This window comes from Falco naumanni, chromosome 11 (assembly GCF_017639655.2).
Source record: "Falco naumanni isolate bFalNau1 chromosome 11, bFalNau1.pat, whole genome shotgun sequence".
In the NCBI taxonomy this organism is placed as follows: domain Eukaryota; kingdom Metazoa; phylum Chordata; class Aves; order Falconiformes; family Falconidae; genus Falco; species Falco naumanni.
The window spans coordinates 35,520,597-35,541,485 of NC_054064.1; the positions used below are offsets into that span (position 1 = coordinate 35,520,597).

The following is a 20,889-nucleotide window of genomic DNA, read 5'->3' on the forward strand; positions in this document are numbered from 1 at the left end:
GAGAGGAGAGGGGTATGTTATTCATGGTCAGAAGGTGTGGGAAGGCAAACTGATGTTATAACTCATGTTATATTTTCTGTTATGTTCTATAGTGGCTCCCCTCAAAATTAAATTCTTTAAAGATCTTTTATAAATCGGAATATTTATTGTGTTCCAACATGCTGCACTTTCATCTTTGACCAGTTTATCATGATAGGATATAAGAACACAGTGTCAGTGCTGTGCAAAGCCTAAAAAGGAAAATGAGCGATGATATGACAACTCACTCCAGAAGGCCTGTCACATCTTGCTGCTATGAAAAAAAATTAATTCTGCTTTTTCTTCAGGGCAGGACAGCGATAGAATTTAACTTGCAAAGTACTCAGCAGGCTGGTATTACTAACTGCCTTGCTTTGTAGCTGTGATTGAGATCAGTTGCTTCTGATTCTACTAGAAACACCTCTTGCTTCTAGTGAGGCTGGAAACACTGTTGGATTATGGTGTTACATTTTTATTTTCTGAAGGGAAGACAGCTTTCAGCTGTCAGAGAATCCAGATATTGCTATGGTGTCTATGGAGCGTGCTTTACAATATAAACCTCTTTCATCATGTTTCACATCATGCTGATTTGCAACATACAAATTCTTCTTAATTCAAGTGGGAAAACTTTATGCATTTATCCAAAAGTTCAATTTGCCAGTTATTTATTTCCTTGTTCAAGGCAGATCCATCAATCGACTAGATATCTTTTGACATTACTGAACACCATAAATACGATTTACAACTGCTAATTTCCAAGAGAAATACTTACAACTTAGAAGAATAAAAGTAAGATCTTTGAAATCAGGTGATAGCATATTTTACATGCAAGTATGTATTTTCTAACCATTATTTTTTATGTAGGTGCTGTGACTGGGCTTCTTTTGTACTATTCATTAAGCTTATAATATAAAGACTTACGATACATGGAAAAGGTGAAGAATCTTTGCTTGCTTGCTTGTTTAAGATCTGTTGATCTGAAGTAATTTTATTGAATTTTATGAAATCTTGAATCTTTGAAACTTCCTCTTGCTCCCCCTCAGTTTATTTTTGGGAAGGGCAAGAAAAAAGGGTTGTTAGCTTACAGATAGAATTTATTATATGGTAGAACTGCACATAAAAACAGTTAAACTGCTAACTAAAAAAAGTATCTGGTTGTTAATTGTGAGGATAAACTGCATCCCTCTTCTTCGTTTTACACTAGGTATTTTTTGATAGTTCATACCGATCCAGATCCAAAAACTCCTGCAAGCAGAGCCTTTACTGGATTCATTGTAGAAGCAGATAGCCCTGGAATCCAAATTGGAAGAAAGGTGAAGACTGTTTCTTATTTGACAAGCCAGGAATTACAGTTCTAAACTAATACTGCAACAAATTACCATTATAGAAAAAAGACTGTTACGCAACTGAACGTTTTCATATGCTCATGTACAACAATCTTTTCATTTTCACAACATTCAGAAACTATTCATAAGATGTACTTAACTATAATGTTATTAATTCAAATAAGTTATTTAGAAAAGTCTAAAGTGAGATGACTGAACAGCTGCAAAAGAATCTTTGAGAACTATTTTCTTGATAAGTGCCAGTGAATGTGGAATAGTATACCTTGAAAGGATAAGAAGCAAGTTGGACAATTTTAACCATAATACGCACACAATGAGATTTAATTGTAGCTACTGCTGTTCAAGGAGGTGGCCTTGGAGACACTGGTGCTAGTTCTTTTTTTCTTTTTTTAAAAAAAGTACTATTTTTAGTAGTAGGCAAAACTGGATGTTGAACATTAGGAAAGGAATCTGAAGACTTGAAAAGCTCGATTATTTATTTAGTTGTAGTATACCTCTACTGCCTGCCTATTAGATTATTTAATTTTTCCACTCCCATCTCAAAGGATATAGTTGAACTAGAGAAAGACAAGAAGACTAATTAGAGCTACAGACTGCTTTCATAATAAGGAGAAAGTAAAACTGCTCAGCTTAGACAAATCAAGTGCACACTGGTCTGTAAGTGCAAAACTAGTGTTTGTCATGTATATGGTAATTTTTAGATGAAAACTTTTTGGGAAAAAAGTGTACTTTATGCTTTGAGTGAACTGAAGAACGAAAACATATTGTGCATTTGAATAATGAAATGTAGTTGCACCTCTGTAAATTTTCCATTTCAGGAAATTAATCTGTCAGAGCTGCTCAGATATAGCAGGTCTTTGAAAATGTGAGAGATGTGAGAGTTCTGAAAGAAAATGTATTAATATCTGAGGGAGCTGGCTTTAAAATCTCAATGGGAGCTTTTGATAAGACCAGATGACCTGTAAGTATCAGAAATAACTTATTTGTAAAATATAGCAGGTATTTCTGATTTTTTCATTCTGTGCTCTATTCAATTCAGGTAGCTGCTGGTGCTGTTGGATTAGCAAAAAGAGCACTTGATGAAGCTACTAGATACGCTTTGGAGAGAAAAACCTTTGGGAAAGCAATTGTTGAAGTAAGTGAGGGTGGGGAGGGGGAAGAAGGAGAGAGAACATAAATAGAAGCTATGTTTTCACACCAGATGTACTACTACTGATTTTTCAAGGTTATTCCTTGATTGGTTTAGTTCCTTAATTTTTATATTATCTCACTGCCAGTTTTATGTTTCCAACTATGTAGGTCAGCACCATTTGAGTAAAGTTAGCTGTGCAGTACTTCAGGATTTTTTTTTTATAATTTATCAATGATAATGGTAAAAGCAAAAAGAAAACTGAAAGCCCAAAAACCTGAAACTCGTGTATGAGCAGGATGTACTTAAGTTATTCAGTGCTAATAAACAGGGATTTTCAGGAAAGGAGAAAAACCTCTGAGGTATGTGAAACAAGATGCACAGTATTAATACTAACAGAATACCCTGCTGATCACACCACTTACCAGTTTCAAAGAAATGTGAATAAATAGCAAGGTAAATACCAATCTCACAGTATTTAACCCCTCTGACTAAATGGATTTCAGAATTAAAAACTTAAAAGTCTAATTCAATATACAATTATGAGAGCCTGACCTATATTCTGTAGAACTCCTCTAGTAGAATTTACTGGGTTTGTTGGAGAGATTATTATATTAAGAAGATTATCTCTTTCTTGGATGTCATAGAATTTTAAGCGGGCAATGTTAACCTAGTTTACTTTGTCATTCATAGCACCAAGCAGTATCTTTCTTGCTTGCTGAAATGGCAATTAAAGTGGAATTTGCTAGGATGGCTTACCAGAGAGCTGGATGGGAAGGTGATGCTGGTCACAGGAGCACCTGCTATGCTTCCATTGCAAAGGCATTTGCTGGTGACATTGCAAACCGAGTAGCTACAGATGCAGTACAGATTTTTGGAGGAAATGGATTTAATACTGAATACCCTGTAGAAAAACTAATGAGAGATGCTAACATCTGCCAGGTAAGTAAAAGAGAGAATGGGATCTTTATATAATGCCTAAATTTTATATAAAATAAACATGGCTACTTATTTCAGATCATGATGTACACATATAAAAAAAGTTTTTACGATAAAAGCAATAATCCTTCAATGTAAAGAAAGAGTCATTAAAATCAGGCAAATTCTGGCATAGAAAAGTTATTGCACTGGACCAACTCAACCTACTTAAGAGAAATAAATTGGTCTTTTCTCCCCCCTGCCCCAATGTGGTAACTCCCTGAAATTCTTGTACTCTTTAATTTTGAAGCTTTTGAGCTCTTAGAAAAAAACACTGTGGAAGAAACCGATCAAAATACTAGTGCTTGCTTTGGTAGTCTGAAAGTAGGATGGTTTATGTATAATGCTGGTCTTGAAAACCTTCAGTGATGGAAATCCTCTGACCTTCCAACATGTATTGTGGACTAGCACCTGCCTATAATTTAGCTTTCCTCTCAGCCTGAACACTAAAGCAGCTTCTTCACCTTTCTTCTTGTAAGTTGTGGGGTTTGCGTGGTTTGTTTTGGGTTTTTTGTGGGTTTTTTTCGTTTGGTTGGGTTGGTGGTTGGTTGGGGTTTTTTTGCTTTCTGTTTCCAGCCTTGTTTTTGTTGCTGTGCTCTAAACCTTCTGTTTGCAACTTTGGTATTGTAAGCTCTGTGGAACACTCTGAGTGAAAATCAGCAGTACTGAGTATCGTGGAATGATGATCTTGCATTTGTTGTGTTAACAGAAGTGTGACACAACCTGGAGTGATTAGCCTTTTTTCTTTTTTTTTTTTAACAACAAAACCCTCCCATATTTACTCATGTTTAGCCCAGTCACCCATAATCCCCAGGGTTTTTTTTCTGCAGTGTTACTGCCAAGAAATTATTCTATGTCATGTTGTAATTCTTCTGTTAGCGTACACTATGCTACAGTTCTTTATTCATCAAGAATATTTTGTGTTCAGCAAAACCAGTGATGTTTATTAGTGACTAGATAAAACATACCAAAACAGATGATACCAAGAAATGCATGCAGACCATGAACTGTAATGTTAGTTAGCTATAGCAGCTGTCATTCTTAAGAATCTAGATAGTTAGTATTTCTCTTACAGCTACTTCTAAAATGAAAACTGTTCTCACTAGCCAAGAATTTATTTTTCTCTATTTAAGGAAAGACAACCATTGTTTTGGAATCTAAAGTTTCTTAGAACTAATTGCACTCCTGTGAGTGAGGAAATGAATGAATGAATAAGTGAACTTTATTATGATTGGGCTTTTTGCTTGGCAGGTTGCATGTTTTTGTAGTGAAAGATGATGTGACTGTTATGTGAAAGCTGAGACTGATCTTACAGGATCCCAGTTATTTAGATTTTCCATTACACTGATCCATCACAAATGCATGGCTATGTAGGCTTTTTTTTAATTGTTCAGATTACTCATATGTAGTATTTTTGGTGGTGTTCTGTTCCACTTCATCCCAAAAACAATTCAGGAAAGGCTTTTTTCTTTGCAATTATTTTGTCCACATCCCTTGAATATACCTTGCACTGCACATTACTGCATTACTGCCCAATTCCAGATGGTATATGCATTTGGCCGTAACTTTCATGTACAAAAACTTGGTTTTCCAACTTTTCTTCCACATATTTCATCTTTTTCAGTATTACAGAATTCTAATACTGATTTTACTGGTAACATTTTTACATGTCCTTACTCTGCTTTAGGTTTGTCTGACTACAAATCTAGGCTACTCTGGTAGAAACTTGGAATCTAGTTTTCTTTCTCAGATTTTGAAAACTTCCCTTCTTTAATTGACAACAATTGTTGACACTATATTAGCATTGGCTTATAAACTTCTGGTAATTACTTAACGAGATTGTGAGTTTTGATGTCTTTACACTTGAGGTCCATGGCTGTCTTCATCAGCAAGTAATTTAGCACAGTAGGAGCAGATTAGTAGATTGCACGAATAGCTGCTGAGGCCCGGACAACTGCGCTGTAAGCAGTTTGGGCAGGCTGAGTTCATAGCAAGCCTGTTTGGTCCCTTGAATTGTATGTCCCCGATACACATATAATTGTAAGGATCCAGTTGTAGGCTTGGACCATTATGTCTTCATTAGGGACTGGTGTCCCAGTACGTGTTTGGTATATAGTGAAAGCAGAGCTTTCATTTCGGTTTGCTCCAGAAGGCATCTACTGTTCACAAAACACAATTTGCTCTATGAACAGTATCAACATGGGGTAAGCAGCAGCAGTCAGAGAATTCAGTTTGGGAATGAAAAATTTCTTCTGAACCAAAAAATTAATGTGAATACAGGTTATAGTGTTTTTATTTTCAAAAGACTTTGTGAGGTTCTTGGGAAGATTATTCCAATAAGTGAATGGAAAAGTAGATTTGCATGAATTTGAGCAGTTTCCCAAACCAAGTTCTGGCAGAACTGGGAGCTGGAACACTTTAACCTCTAAATTAGGTTGCCTCAGCCCTTGCATTACATTGCAATATACCTGTGGAGCACATGGCCTTCTTTGACACTAGAGCTTCATATATACTTTGTTGTCTATCTTTGACTTCGCTGCCAGCAAACAAACAAAACAGAGGGATAATGCTGACTGTTTCTAGAAGAAAATGCAAGAATACATTATTAACAAAACAAAACAAAAAAACAAAAAAAAAACCCTGCACTGGAAAGAGTACTAGTTAATAAGAAGAAATGGAAACAAATAGATCAAAGAGAATATTTGGTATGACCTTGAAAGGCTAGTCAAAGAAAATACACCACTTTGGCACAAGTCACCTCCTCCCTTCCACCTATTGTTTTAAATCCTACTTTGTAAAACCTAAATTATGTATTTGCTTCCTCAGATAAGAATTTGCCTCATCCTTCTTCACCCACAACATCTGTTTATTTTTATGAGAACCTTACGGAGTTAAGATAAGAGCACCTGAGAGGACAAGACTGTCTCTCAGTGTCTTGTATGCAATTTATTCCATTTAGCCCGCTGTATTACTCTGTCACACTGGAATTTTCTCAGTTTTCTTGTCTTTCTGCACATCCCAATGCACACAGGGTTAGTGCCACGAAAGTTTAAAAGTATAGATTGGTTAAAAAATCATCAGCTAACATTACTGCAATTCTTCTTTTCAGATTTATGAGGGAACTGCTCAGATTCAAAGGATGGTCATAGCTCGTGAACTTGTTGGCAAAATTAAGGCTTAAAGAAATGTATAAAATGTATCTGGCACTGCTGTAGTGTTCTGTGTTCTCAGGGAAGAGGATTTTAGTGCATTTCTCAATAGAATTAAAAAGGCATGGAGGAAAAACCCCCAACCTTCCTTCAAAATCTTTTTACGTTGTACATTATTAAGCAGTGTTTCTGTTCTCCCTGTCCAGTCCCTCACTTCATTCCTGATTAACAAAGCTGGTATTTTCTAATCATTTTGCATTAATTCCAAAGTGATCAGTTCTTCAAATACAAAACAGGCAAGAAATGAGAACCTTATAATACAATGTTTTCTCACTATAAAATTAGATAATCAGAATGTTATGTCTGATGGTCATTGCTGCATTCTAATAAATTTTTTTAAGAGAAGTGTGTTTGGTTTTTATTAATTTACCTTGTCACATCACTTAACTTGTATTTTGGGTAAGTTGTTCAGTGTCTGCAGTATGTTGGTGGCTGTACTTCAGCTCCTACTATGCTGTGTGAACAGCAGCTGAATAGCCTTTCTGGTCTGGCAGTGTGAAGGCCTGCACTGCTACAGTCTGCATGTGTGCCTGTTCCGAGGGTTTAGGTACTACCCAATAGTAACGATACTGGCTTGAGAGAATTGTGGCCTTTTGCGCTGTTGCACTCACCTAGGCGAGTAAATGTTCAATTAGGATGATTCACTCCAAGCAAAAGTGTGTAACTTTTCCTTAAGAAAGACTTCCAAAACCATGTTTATTTCAAATACAGTGTACTTAAACCTATTACTGCTTTCCATCTATGTATATACTTAACTATGTTTGCAGCAAGAACAGCTGAGAAGAAGGAATTGTGTTGTGTTTTTTTTTTTTTAACCTTGGATAGACCCTTCTTGGCAGTGCGGGCAGAATGGATGTTCCCTGAGCTGCTTGAACAAATTACTCTGCAGTACTGGGGCCATACCTGCAGTACTGTGTCCAGTTCTAGGCTCCCCAGTGCAAGCAAGATACGGACTTAACTGGAGAGAGTCCAGCACAGCCACCAAGATGATTAAGGGACTGGAGCATCTGTCACATGAGAAGAGGCTGAGACTCTTCAGCCTGTACAAGAGAAGGCTCAGGGTTAGTCTTATGTATGTGCATAAATTCGTGATGGGATGCAATGACGAGGAGGGACCCAGTGTCTCCTCAGCAGCATCCACTGATGGGACAAGAGGCAATGCGTGCAACTTAAAACATGAAATTCCACTGGAACACAAGAAAACACTTTTTTTTTTCCCTCCTCTCTCTTGTGAGGGATGTCATACACTGGCAGAGGTGGAGTCGCCATCTCTGGAGATACTCAAAACTCAGCTGGACATGGTCCCAGACAGCCTGCTCTAGCTGTCTCTGCTGGGGCGGGTGGGTTGCACTTGATCCTGAGAGGTCCCTTCAAACCTCAAGAATTCTGTGAATTCATTGGCAGTTTCTCACCAAAATGCCTTTGTCTTGCTGTGGTCTCTCTTCCATCACCTGGATTTAGTGCTGGACTGTACAATTACTGCCATCGGGTATTGGTTTTGCAGTGCTCAGGAGTATCCTCTGGTAGGCCACCTGGGAAATCAGTTCTTTAAAGAAAGTGTTTAATCCCTGTAAACCACCAACATGTTTACCTGTGGGAAGACCAACGATGCGATGTTCTTGACAGGTATTTGACATACATAAAACCCAGGCCTTGGTCCAGCTGCTCTGTACCAGCCAGCGTCACACATGGTACTTGTACAGGATGGGAATGGTGTTCCCCGCCTGGTGTGCTCCCTGTGCCAGCATCCAGCCTTGGTAATCAGCATCATCATCACCCCAGGCAATTTTAATTAGGAAGCAAAGGGTGGAGTTCTTTAACAAAAGGACAGTTACCTTTACCTGCCCTGTGGCTAAGTTCTTGGATTTGCTTTCTGGTAGGGCTGAGGCAGCAGTGTTGCAGATTATTTTAAGATTTTACTGAATATTTCTGTATTTTGTGTTTATGTAACTGTTAGTTATAAGAGCATTTTGATTTTAAGGAGTTAACCTCCATGTTAGAATTATGTTAGCACTTACTAACCAATGACGTATGAATTGCTGTGCTGCTTGTTACCCAAGACTGTTACTGGAAGTCCCTGTGCTATAGACCATAATACCCTTAGTCCTTATGCTCCAGAGCATAAGCAGAGCACCCAGGTTCTATTGTGCATAGGATGAGTTATTGGACAGCTTGGCAAGGCCGATATCCAGCCGTCCAACTTGGCAACAAAACTAACTTAAGGTGTCCTGAAGTGAACTGCCTTCATTATAATACTAAAAATCACGCCCACAGGTCAAGAAGACCCTTGCCCAGGTGAAGACCCTTCCCCTGAACAAGTGTAGTAACATAAAAGGATTACGCAGCAAATATTACAATTATATGCAAATTGCTAACCTATCATTGTAACCGGGACTTTACGACCTTGTAATTGTTGTATATAAATGTAACGGTAACATCTGCACAGGTGTGCTTGATCTGCGGAGATGCCCCCGAGCACCCAGCGCTGCAATAAAGGCGCGCCCGCTTCTTAATGCTGCAGTGGTGTGACGAGGTTTCATTCCCGGGTTCGGTGACAGCGGCAGGAAACCGCAGCTACAGCCAACGCTGTCGGTCTCGCTGCGGTGCAGGACAGCCGGTACCAGCGCCCGCCACGCGTGCGCCGCTTGCGCCCCTCGCCGGCTCCGCGGTCCCCCCGCACGCCTACGCGGCCAGGCGGGGCCAGGCAGCCGCAGTGGGGCCCTGCCGGGCCCAGCGCCCGCCCCGCCCCGCGCTGCCGGGCGACGCTCCTTCCGGTGCGGGCGGCGGCCATGGTGGGTACGGGTGTCCGTGGTGGGTACGGGTGTCCGTGGTGGGGAGGCACGCTCCGCCGCCTTCGGGGCGCCGCGCAGAGGCTCCCGGTCGCGCCGCGCTGCTCCGCGGGTCGGGGGGCGGCGCGGGCTGGCGGTGGCGGCCATCCCTGTGCCGGCTGCGGAGCGGCCCCGGGAGCGCTCCCGCCGCCCGGACCTGGTGATGGTGGCGCGGCAGCCGCGTCCGCGGGGCCTGTGTCCCGCCGGGACCTCCGCCTGCCCCCCGGCCTCTTTCGGGCCAGCCGGGGGGGGTGTCGTGGCGTTGTTGGGGGTCTCGGGCCGCGGGCGGGGCGTGGCGGGACCGGGCCGCGCCGGCGGGAGGCGCGCACCCAGCCCCCGAGCGGCCCTGCTGCGGGTGCCCGCACCCCTCGGGCTGACCGTGCCGCTCGCGTTGTGTCGGTGCTTTTTCAGGGGACGTCGCAAAAGGATGTTATAATAAAACCTGACGCCCCGAACACGTTACTTTCGGAGAAGCACGCGGACTATATCGCTTCGTATGGAACGAAGAAAGATGATTACGTAGGTATCGATGTGTTTCGGTAGAGCTGTGCTTTCGTTAACGGTCACGGCAACCGCCGCCTCCGTGCTCGGCGCCAAGGGCCTGGTGTGTGCGCACACGCTCATTGTTTCTCGCCCTGCAGTCGGTTTCCCGAGGTCCGTGATGAGTTTCGGCGTGTATTAGCTGAGTATAAACTTCAAGATTATCAGTTCGGCTCTAGAATTACTCTAAGACCTGAGAAATGAACTGCTGGTGCTTTCTTCATCCCCTGGGACGCAGCGGAGCGTGGCTGCATCCGCGCCCCCGGCACCGCCGCCGCGCAGCCGCGGGGCACCGGGTGTAGCCTGCGAGAACTGGGCGCTGGTTCCACCGGGTGGAAAGCAGCGGTAACTGCTCGTCTGAAGGAGTTGCGGTTGCTTTTGCAGTCCACGAAAGGACTCTGAGCGCGATTGCTTACGATTGCTCTCGTGCTTTAAAAGTTCTGCACGTAGAAAATAATGTTGATGGGTTCTGTAGGAGGTGTGATCTGTGTAAGAACTCGGTATGAAATTTCACTTCCCAGTGCAACTTTAGATTGTAGGAGTTTGGATGCTTGTAACGTTCATTAAATGTTAGACTTGTTATTTTTGGGACTAGTTGGGGTGGTAATTTGAGCAGGAGTTTGGATAAGGCGATAGCTGATGAGCCGAAATGAATCGGTGCCTAACTGCTTGTACAGGTTTAATTTGATATTGAGCTTGATGCTTTGAACTAGGAAATAACGGGAGGAAGGGAACGTAGTACACGTCACGTAGCTGTATACCTGTGTGTGCCTGTATGTATGTGTGTGTGTACAGAATATTTATGAGTGGCTGATATGTAGTAAGTTGTTAATGGGATGGAAGATGGTTGGTGCATTACAGTTTGTAAATGTTTTTTCATTGCTCTTTGTTGATGATGTGCTTATTCTGATTAAGAACTAAAATAATCCACTACTTAGGAATACTGTATGTCGGAATATTTGAGGATGAGTGGTGTGTACTGGGGGCTGACAGCAATGGATCTCATGGGGCAGCTGCACCGAATGAACAAAGAAGAAATTCTGTCATTCATCAGATCATGTCAACATGAATGTGGTGGAGTAAGTGCCAGCATAGGTCATGATCCTCATCTTCTGTATACCCTCAGTGCCATCCAGGTAAATGTAACAGGGTAATTTTAGAAAAAAACACTTGTAATTAATTATTTTGATGATGGAAGCCTTATGAATGTGAGTGCTGTTGGATGCCAATGGCAAAAACTTCCAGTACCTTACTTTTAAAAAAAAATGATCTAATAGACAAAACTTCAGGATTTAGCTGTATAATTTCCTAAAAAACTGTCAGAATTAGGAACGTTGTGCTTTTAATGATCATTTAATGGTGACTGCATTCTTGGTAAGTTTTGTGACAGTTTTGAAATAGTTCTTAGTCACAGGTTTTACTGGAGTTTTTTGTAGATAATTTTGGATTTTATAAATTCTTAGTGTACATTGAGGTGAAACATACATATGACCAGAATAAAGTTTTGGATTTTATTTTTTAATGTATATATTACTAGATTATGATTCTTATATATTATAATGCACTAATAGATAGTTATGTAGTATTTATATAATTTATGTAATATGCATAATTGTGTAGTGTGTTTACACTTTAGTACTGTACAAAAGAAAAATTGTGGTACTTGGTTCTTGTTGTGTTCCTCAAATATGTTTTTTTAGTGTAAAACTTTAAAATTATACCAGTTTGTTGAGCATTTTATTTGGTACGTACGCTTCCCCTGAGTATAAGTGATTCTCAGTCTTATTTTTTCACTGTAATTATCTCCAATAGAGATTTAATCTCTCACTCTCATGTGTCTCCTCCCCTCCCCCCCTCTTCCCCCCTCCTGCAAACCATCATGGGAAAAAATACCAAAAAGTCTCAAACACTTCTGAACAATTGCTTGATTGCTTGCATACTGTATCTCTAGTCTGGTCTTCTGGAAGAAATATTTAAAGGGTGCTACAAATAAATAAGATAGCTTCCAGTTTTAGGAAGAAAGTGTGTTGGATTTGAAGCCCTTAGGTAGGACAGAAAAATGCTGTTTTCTTGAGTTGGTGATGAGTGTTGTTGTGTATTATCTGCTCTAAAGTTGACACTTATCACTACTTTAGCTTCCTGGTTCTCAGCGTACCAGTAATTCTGGAGCTAAAGTTTATTTATGCTGTGAAGCTTGAGCTTTTCCAGACTGTCCAATCAGTCCTTTCACAATCCAGTATAAGGAGAAAGGGCTATGATGTGAGGTTGCTTACTTTTACTTATTAGAGATGGTAGTTCTTAGATAATATCTCCTAGTAACATCAAGTGTTTTTCATGTTAACTGAATGCAGCTCTAGATTTATGCAAATTAAAAAGTGTTAGCAAGTGCTGATGTAAAATTTTTGTGTTTAACCATCATGTTCTTAGTGAGAGTGCATGTTCTTAGTGAAAAAAACACCATTTAGTCCTGTGTATGTGTCCAGAACATTTAAAGGGTCATGTCATATCTTCCTTTGATCACAGTTAATAGTAGTTTGTTCAGATTTGCTTTTTAAGGAGCACACTATGATTATATATTTTCTGTTGGAGTTGTACATTCTTTTTTGCATCTCCCTAAGACTTACATTTTATCTTAACAATTGAAAGATTCCAGCTAACCCTAGGTGTGCAAAGTCATAGAAGTTGATATTTTTCAGAATTGGCACTATAATATTGATTGGTTTCAACTGGTCTTTCTGTTGTGCTGTTTATAGTAAATTCTTAATTACTGTCTTTACAGATTATGCAAGTTATGAGTAAACCCACAAAGCCAGCTGGGGCTCAGAAATGGTGTTGTTTTCACATGACATTGTGTCATAGAAATTTCACTGGTTCAAATCAATGCTAGCTCAGAAACCTTTGTGTTCCCTACTGTGACCTATATTTTTCTTCCAGAATATATTGACTCTACAGTTTGTGTGTAATCATATTGTTCGTACTTCTTAAATTACTGAAGTTTGGTTCTGTTAATTTTATTTTTAAATTGAATGTAAATGAAAGTCTTATAACTCAAAACCAATCATTGCTGATGGGCTTGGACTGTTAGTGGTGTTAGTAACTAGCTGCTTAACTTACACTTGCATATATCCAAGTAGCAGCAGTGCACAAACTGCAAATTTGTAAGTCTAGGATGTCATTATTCCATTACAAAATTAACGGTAATGCAAATCTGTCTTCTACATAATGCTAACATAAAAACAAATAAACCTCAATAATGTTTGAAAAGAGAGAAGTTGGAAAGAGCAAAGCATGAAAGTGGTCAGCTTGAATTGCCTGTGTTTTCATTTGAGAATTTCTTAAAGTTTTTAGACAGAGATAGATGAACTGCAGTGAATGAGATTTTATTTCAGTAAACCTTACCAAACAGTATTCACAGTCAATTAAAGTCTTTTATAAATCCAGGATTTTTTAAAAAGCAATTTTTAAAATTTTTTAAAATTTTTGCCTCTCTTTGATTGTTACTGTGTCTTTTTCCCACCCCCTCCAGATTCTTACCTTATATGATAGTCTCCATGTTGTTGATGTAAATAAAATTGTTGAATATATACAGAACTTGCAACAAGAAGATGGATCATTTGCTGGAGACAAATGGGGTAATTTTCAGATCTTTAAAATTTAGTGACTAGGTTGACATGTAAGTCCATGAACTGAAGTCTTCTTGGATGGTCTTTTTGCTTATGTATGGTATGTGGACACTTCTATTTTGAATTATGAAAAAGGAGGTTTTGTGAAGGGCAGAGTCGTGTTTCATTCCTTTCATAAATATTAAAAACTTCAGTTCCTTTCTTGTATTACAAATAAATTGTCCAGATCTTAAAGACGATGACTTTTGACCATCTGTAACTTGACAGTACTTGGATATGCTAGATATGCTATTCCATAGGGAATGGTTTATGCTTGCCATTCAATGGCAGGCAGTTACGGCCTTTATCCGTGTTGGCTGCGAAAGGATTTTTCATTATATGGGAATGAGAAAAGCTGGCTTTGTACTTACGAACTTCTGTTAACACTGATTTTGTTTCTGCACGTAAACTGTGAACAAAGATGGTATTTTTAAGCTGCAGCATAAATATTTAGTCAATATAAAATATATGTCCCCATGGAATTTTAATAAAATCTGTTGCATATTGCTCATAGTTTTGGTAAAATGCAGCAATCAAGATTATGGCAGTATATGTATGCTATGTGTTAAAATAGTTCATAGTTTGCTGGATCCTTCTTGTTAAAGTATTGACACAAACATACTGAATGCACAGTGGCTTACTGTTATCTCTTGGAGGCCATTACAGCACAACTGAAGGGGTCCGATAGCTGTTGTGATTCAGAACAACATGTGTTTGTTTTTTATATGTTTCAGCTTGTGGATTTCTTAAGAAGAAGTGTCTTAGATCAGTTTGACCAAAAAAATGAATGTTTGTGGCTGGGTTCAATTTTAAATTTTTACTTCAAATATTAATTGCTCAGAGTTTGTGCTAGGAGAGCTGCATTGGTACGGACTTGCTGAGCAATCTTTCTGATACAGGTGTAGCTTCCAGGTATAAGTATGCAAAAGAAAACTTGCAACTTTCGTCAGTCTTCTGAAACAAAAATAGCTTCTACTTCTGCCCAGATTTAAGGCAGGTCAAGTGTTGTATGAGTATTTTTGAGTCCACAGCTCTGGAATTATCTAGTAGAGCGCTACAGGTGAACTCTAAAATTTATAGTTATTTGTAAATTGCCACTAGTTGATTTGGTTATATATCTGACAGTACACCAGTTTGAAATGAGTTGTTTGCTTTACGTGCAGTAAACTTAACAGGTCACTTGTTGTAGTGTACACTTTGTAAATTACTGATTAAATAATTCATGGGCTGGAAGAGGAAAGAGTACAGGGGCAGTTTTTGGCTGATAGTTGTTCTGTGTAAAACCTAGTATTTTAATGTTTTGTTCCATGTTTTCAGTGGTGGTTTAATTAACAATAAAAAAAAATTTAAAATACTCTTTATTTTATTTCCTACCCCCACATTCTAGGAGAAATAGATACAAGGTTCTCCTTCTGTGCTGCAGCAACTCTTGCGCTTCTGGTAAGCCCTAAATCATTACCTTCACAAGTACAGAATCTTCTCTGTGCTACTCCTGAAGTTCCTGTAGTTGATGGGTTTGGTGGAATATGAAGTGCATTAGTTGCTTTTCTGACTTGCAGGGAAGACTGGATGCTATTGATGTGGGGAAAGCAGTAGAATTCGTTTTGTCCTGTATGAACTTTGATGGAGGATTTGGTTGTAGACCGGGTTCCGAATCACATGCAGGGCAGGTGAGTTTTTCTTTATATGGAAATGTTTTAAATGAGCAAGCATCACATACTGTCTATAAGTGCGTTTACAGCATCTATCAGTGATGTCAATTGATCCACCTTTATTGTTTCCCAAATGCCCGATGCTAGTATCTTAGTTAAAATAAATGGGCAAATAGGTAGATAAGTCTAGGGTGAGTAGAGACTTGGGAAGGTACGGTCTAGGAAAACAAACCAAAAAAAAATCATAAGGGAACAACTTTTAGGAGTATTTCAGTCTTCACATAGTGATGTTGGAATAGTATGAGGATTTTTGGAGAATTTGGAATGAATGTTAATGAAGACGTTGGACAAGATCCATCACTGACTCTGCCACAGATCATAATGAAACATAAAGGTCAATTGTATAGTATTTTTACTGATAAATATGTGATGTTTAGTGTAGTATTTGTATGCTATCAGTAAAAACAGTATATGTATAGTTTGATATTTATCAGTGATGTACTCAGAAATGAGATGTGAACCTTCTTAATGCAAGGCTTGTTTAATTTTTTGAGGAAAGTCAATTTTAAGATGAGATGCCTAACTCGGGCGTGGGAATGTTTATCATGCTTTGTTGTAGGCACTGAAGAGTGTTTTACTAGTAACAGTGAATTCTGAAAAATGCTCAGTAAAATCTAGTTGAGAAGAGAATGCAGTGTTATAACTGGAAATTAAGGGATCTTTCAAGGAAGAAAATCTCAATGACATCTTCCAGCAGAAAACTTAACATAAAAACTACCTTTGCTATTTTTATTTTTTTTCATAGAAGGGATCATTGCACTTAACCTGAATTTATGAATCAGTATCAACCTTTAATAAGATACTGTAATGTTGTTGCAAATCACTTGTTTATTTTGCATAATTATGGTGAGCAGTGTCATAGCCAGGATTTACCTACCTCAACACATGAAAGTATTAGAGGTGTTTTGTTGAGAAAAAGCAGTGGGGGTTTTGTTTGTTTGTTGGGTTTTTTAAAAAACACCCACCCACCCCATACCCTTTTTTTAAAACGGGAAAAATAATTTAAATCTGATAAGTGTACCTTATCTTAAAGAGTGTTTTATCTACAGTACCATTGCCTGTATGGTCTACGTGGCTGGACCATGTTATAGTTGTCAAGGCAGTCAGATTAAATAGCTGAACTCACTGTGTTTGCAGCTGGCATTTCCTGGGAGGATTAGATACGTAGTGCGTGTTCATAAGCTCCTTAAAATGCTGTAAAGGCCAACTCCTTCGTCTGCACAGTAGTTCAAAAGTTTTCTGGGAGTGTCACATTTATTTTGCACTATTCTTAGATAGCCACATCCTTGTTGATGTGTGCTTTTGTTGGCTTTTTTTTTACGGGGGCGGGGTGTGTGGGGTGTGGGATGTTGGCTTTCTAGGGGTGTGTTCTATTAGGACAGGCAATTATGAGCAGCCTTCATTTGATACTGTTGGTTCTTGCGCTTTGTGCTTGGCTGCTTTCTTAGTGACTGCATGAAATGTGACCGTTGCACTCTAAAAAATAAACAGAGGTTCATCAATGCACATACAGTACATGGCATGCTGGTAATAAGCCTGATGTGACTAGGTGCATGTGGGATTGCCAGGATAGTTAATGCTCAGGGTTAAACTGTTGCTGCTAGAGAATTCATTTGGTCTTTAGTTTGCTCTCCAGGAGCCTTAGACTGAGGGGCGCACACACAGGAACAGAGCGTGGGTTGGATGCAGAATTTTTGTGAAGGCCATATCCAGCCTGCAGAAATCAGTTTGAGCACCCCAGGCTTGACCAACGAACCCCAGTGTGTGTTTTTAAAATAAAATTGTATGGCTCTGCCTGATCTTTGAGGATCTTTTTGCAAACCTTGCACTAGTGTCTTATATTAGTAAAATCTTACTGGTTTATAATTACGATGCGTGACTGGTACTTTTGGACAAACCCAACTGTAACAATAACATGCTTTTCTAATGGAGAAGTAAAACTCACTGAAACTAAAAGTCGAATTGTGTGCTTATTTTGTATTGTGTTTGCATGGCTATATTCCTGCTTTGAGGTCTTTCTGTATTTAGTCTGCCAAACTATACTTAGTTTTTAAATACACAAAATATTTATGTCTGTAATTTTAGATCTATTGTTGCACAGGATTTCTGGCTATAACCGACCAGTTGCATCAAGTAAATGTTGACTTGCTGGGTTGGTGGCTTTGTGAACGCCAGTTACCTTCTGGAGGTCTCAACGGACGACCAGAGAAGGTAGGAGGTGATTTCTTTTGTTTGTTCAAACTTCAAGATATTTTTTCTGAAGCTGAAGTACTTCTGGAAAATTTAATGACTGCTGAGAAATGTTTAGTAAACTTTACAAAGTCAGGCCTTCATTTTGATTCTTCAGTTTGTCACTAACACTTGTTATGCAGTCCTTAGCTGTGCTTAGTTTGAGTCCTCCGTTAAGAAAGTATATGTGCTGAATTATGCCTTGCTGACCACCTGAACCAGGTTCCTGTTAAATCAGGGCTTGAGTATTTTCTGACATTGGGAATGATCTCTTCTATAGGATTTGTACAAAAATTACTGTTGTACTGGATGTAAATCCTGGGTGTTTAGTGTTTCGCATCACACTAGGAAATTGTGTAGCTATGATAATCTCCACTGGCAAATAGATAACCAACCAACCATTTTGTTTAGTTGGTTTTTGGTGCATAGTACTGTAGCTTTTTTAATGAAACTAGTTGAGGTGAAGTTCTTTGTACTTCTGAAAAAGGCACTGTGGTTTTTCAGCCTTTCTCGCAGAATGTGAAAGCTGTTTCAAAATCACATTCTTGTGGTTTTGTTTCTTGAAGGAAAGAGAGTTGAAAAAGAGACTTTTCCTTCCTGGAAAAAAAGGAAGTCCTCTGAAAAGGGACTGCATCCAGGAATTTTTTTTCTCTTTAACCCCAAAGAAACTCTGCAACTCTGGTGTTTCTCTGCAACACTATTATGACAGCACACCTAGTAATTTGCAGAATCACCAATAAAATTTGCAGCGTCGTGTTTAAAACAAAATTAAATAATAATATTCTCTGCTTGGCAGTTACCTGATGTATGTTACTCATGGTGGGTGCTAGCATCTTTGAAGATGATTGGCAGGTTACATTGGATTGACAGAGAGAAACTGCGCTGCTTTATTTTGGCTTGCCAGGATGAGGAGACTGGAGGGTTTGCTGACAGACCAGGAGATATGGTAAGGAATCCTTTACTACATAAAATGTACTGAATTGAACATTTCAACTGAAAAAGTAAGTTTTCTCATTTGAGTGTAACTTAACTTGTGATCCAGGTGTAAGTGTTCTGCAGAGCCTGCAGTTTACTCTGAAGCAAAGAATAGGGTAGAGTTGCCTTTGAAGACTCGCTTAGGAAGCACATGTTTTATATTGCACTTGCACTGTGGTATCTGCCACTGAAGTCAGTTGTTGCTCCTTAAAAATTCTGGTTTGGTTCCCATAACACGTACCACACAAATTAATTTCTCACACTTGGAAGATCACTACTAAAATACTGTGTTTGATGGTGGTTTTTGGGGGATGTGTGAGACGTTCTGGGGTTTGTTTTGTTTTTAAAATGATACGCAGGCTAGAGTCCAGTGCAGGTTAAGTAGTCTTCAACTCTCTCGGTGGTTTTGCCTGATCTGAATGAGTCTTAAGTTTTATTAAGAATCCTTAGACACTAACTTCTGCTCTGTGCCAGCCCAGCCACTGAATAAATCCTCTCACTGGCATTTGTCTAGATGAGGGAGGAAGCAGCTTTTGTGATAACATTGTGAAGAGGCTGGTGGTATGGATTTTCTGCTTGATTGAGAGAGCGGTTATCGTTTAGCTGGTCTGTTCTCTGGTTTCAAGTGGAAGTAATTGAGATTGTCCAGGTAAAATTGCAAGTAAAGTTCCTATCTTTCAAGGGTGATGGGCAGGTAGAATTAAAAGTGTTATGAGACCTCAGTGCAATTCCTATAGAACGCTTTGCTGCTTGTTTGTCAGCTGTCAAGGGGAAGTCTTAGCTGGTTTTGTTGCAGCTGATCATGTCTTCTTTTTTCTCCACAAATGCATTAAAAACTGCAGTAGCTTTCTATTTCCTTGCAAGCTGATACACTATTCCCACTTGGCGGAAGGGGGACGAATCTCTTGACTCTAGTCTGTCATTTGGAAAGTGTTTTGATGTTCTTGAAACGGGAAGGTTTTTGTATTTCTAAGAAGCTCACAGAAAGACTTTTTTTCCCTTTTCAGAATTCTCCAAGAAAAGCCTAGCACTTAAAAGTCTTAATGCTTTTCTGGCTTTGATATTGACAAGCGTCTCTCAGTAAATCATAGTACTGTAAATGCACGCTGTGGAAATTGTCTTACCTGTCAACACATGTCAGCACGAATGGGAGTTTGTTCAGTTGTGGTGCCTTCTCCAGCCAGGGAGATTTGCAGTTCTCTTGCTAGCAAACAAAAGCTTCATTCCATACAAATGAAAAGCTGGTTGGCTTTTGGAAACAGACACAAACTTTCTTTCTTCTCCCAGGTGGATCCATTTCACACCTTATTTGGAATTGCTGGACTATCTTTATTAGGAGAAGAACAGATTAAGGCCGTCAATCCTGTCTTTTGTATGCCTGAAGATGTCCTTCGAAGAATAAATGTACAGCCTGAGCTTGTGAGCTAAGCCTTGTCGAGAAAAAAGGTTGATATGCCCAGTTACTTTGGTTTTATTGATTTAAGTAATCTCATCTCTGAAATTTAGCATATACTTTTGAGATGTGTTTACATTATGAAAGTAAAGCAGTAGCTTTACTGTGGGCTTTTTCACTTTGTAAACTATCGGAACAGGCTGGTTCTAATTATCTGAGTGTAATGTGTTCTTTAGTTGTATATAAGAGATGTAGAAAAATTCAAGTCAAAGCAATAGTGTGAATGCTTGGTTTTTGTATTACTGTGATACCAACTATGCTAACATATGTCTTTACACAAGCATGTTTGGTGGTGGGTCACACAAAGCACTTTAAAAGAATATGGGGGGAAAAAACCCAAACCAATGCCAAACAAAACCCTACTTAAGCCATGCACTTAATGCCATACACATGTGCATTTAATTCATCCTGTTGACATTTGCCATCAGTTTTCTATACTGTCAAACAAGCTTTTTCTTCTGATAGTAATTGGTACTGGTGAAAGCAAAAATTATGGTTCCATTAAGTATATAAATGTCTTCATTTATTGATGAGTCCCTTAGATTTTGCTGATACTTGAAAATGGAGCCTATCTGAAGTATGTTTAGTGAAACTTGCTAACATAAAGCATTCCAGAGAAGGTCTTAATAGGACAGACTTGTAACTGAGAGCTGATCCTAAATTCATTGCTGGGTTGAAATCCTGCTTTCATAGCTCTTAAGATGATAATTGCCAACTTGATTATGGTGTAATTGAGAATAAAACTAACCCTGGAAAATACTTGTTCTCTGAAGGATGAAGTCCTCTTTGTTTTCACAGAAGCCCTAAAGT

At 39.1% G+C, this 20,889-nt stretch overlaps 1 protein-coding gene and 1 non-coding gene across 2 annotated transcripts; both read left to right on the forward strand.

The window, feature by feature from the left end:
* The first annotated feature begins 9,349 nt into the window (after positions 1 to 9,349).
* On the forward strand, positions 9,350 to 20,838 carry RABGGTB (Rab geranylgeranyltransferase subunit beta). Its single transcript, XM_040610482.1, has 9 exons — positions 9,350 to 9,472; positions 9,920 to 10,027; positions 10,987 to 11,184; positions 13,575 to 13,680; positions 15,098 to 15,150; positions 15,270 to 15,380; positions 17,508 to 17,633; positions 18,448 to 18,597; positions 19,914 to 20,838. Exons 1-9 carry the CDS (start codon positions 9,470 to 9,472, stop codon positions 20,052 to 20,054), a joined length of 996 nt encoding a protein of 331 aa, XP_040466416.1. The 5' UTR covers positions 9,350 to 9,469; the 3' UTR covers positions 20,055 to 20,838.
* Positions 10,162 to 10,244, forward strand: LOC121095953. Its single transcript, XR_005830276.1, has one exon. It is a non-coding gene; the product is annotated as a small nucleolar RNA SNORD45 (small nucleolar RNA).
* Positions 20,839 to 20,889: the final 51 nt, after the last annotated feature.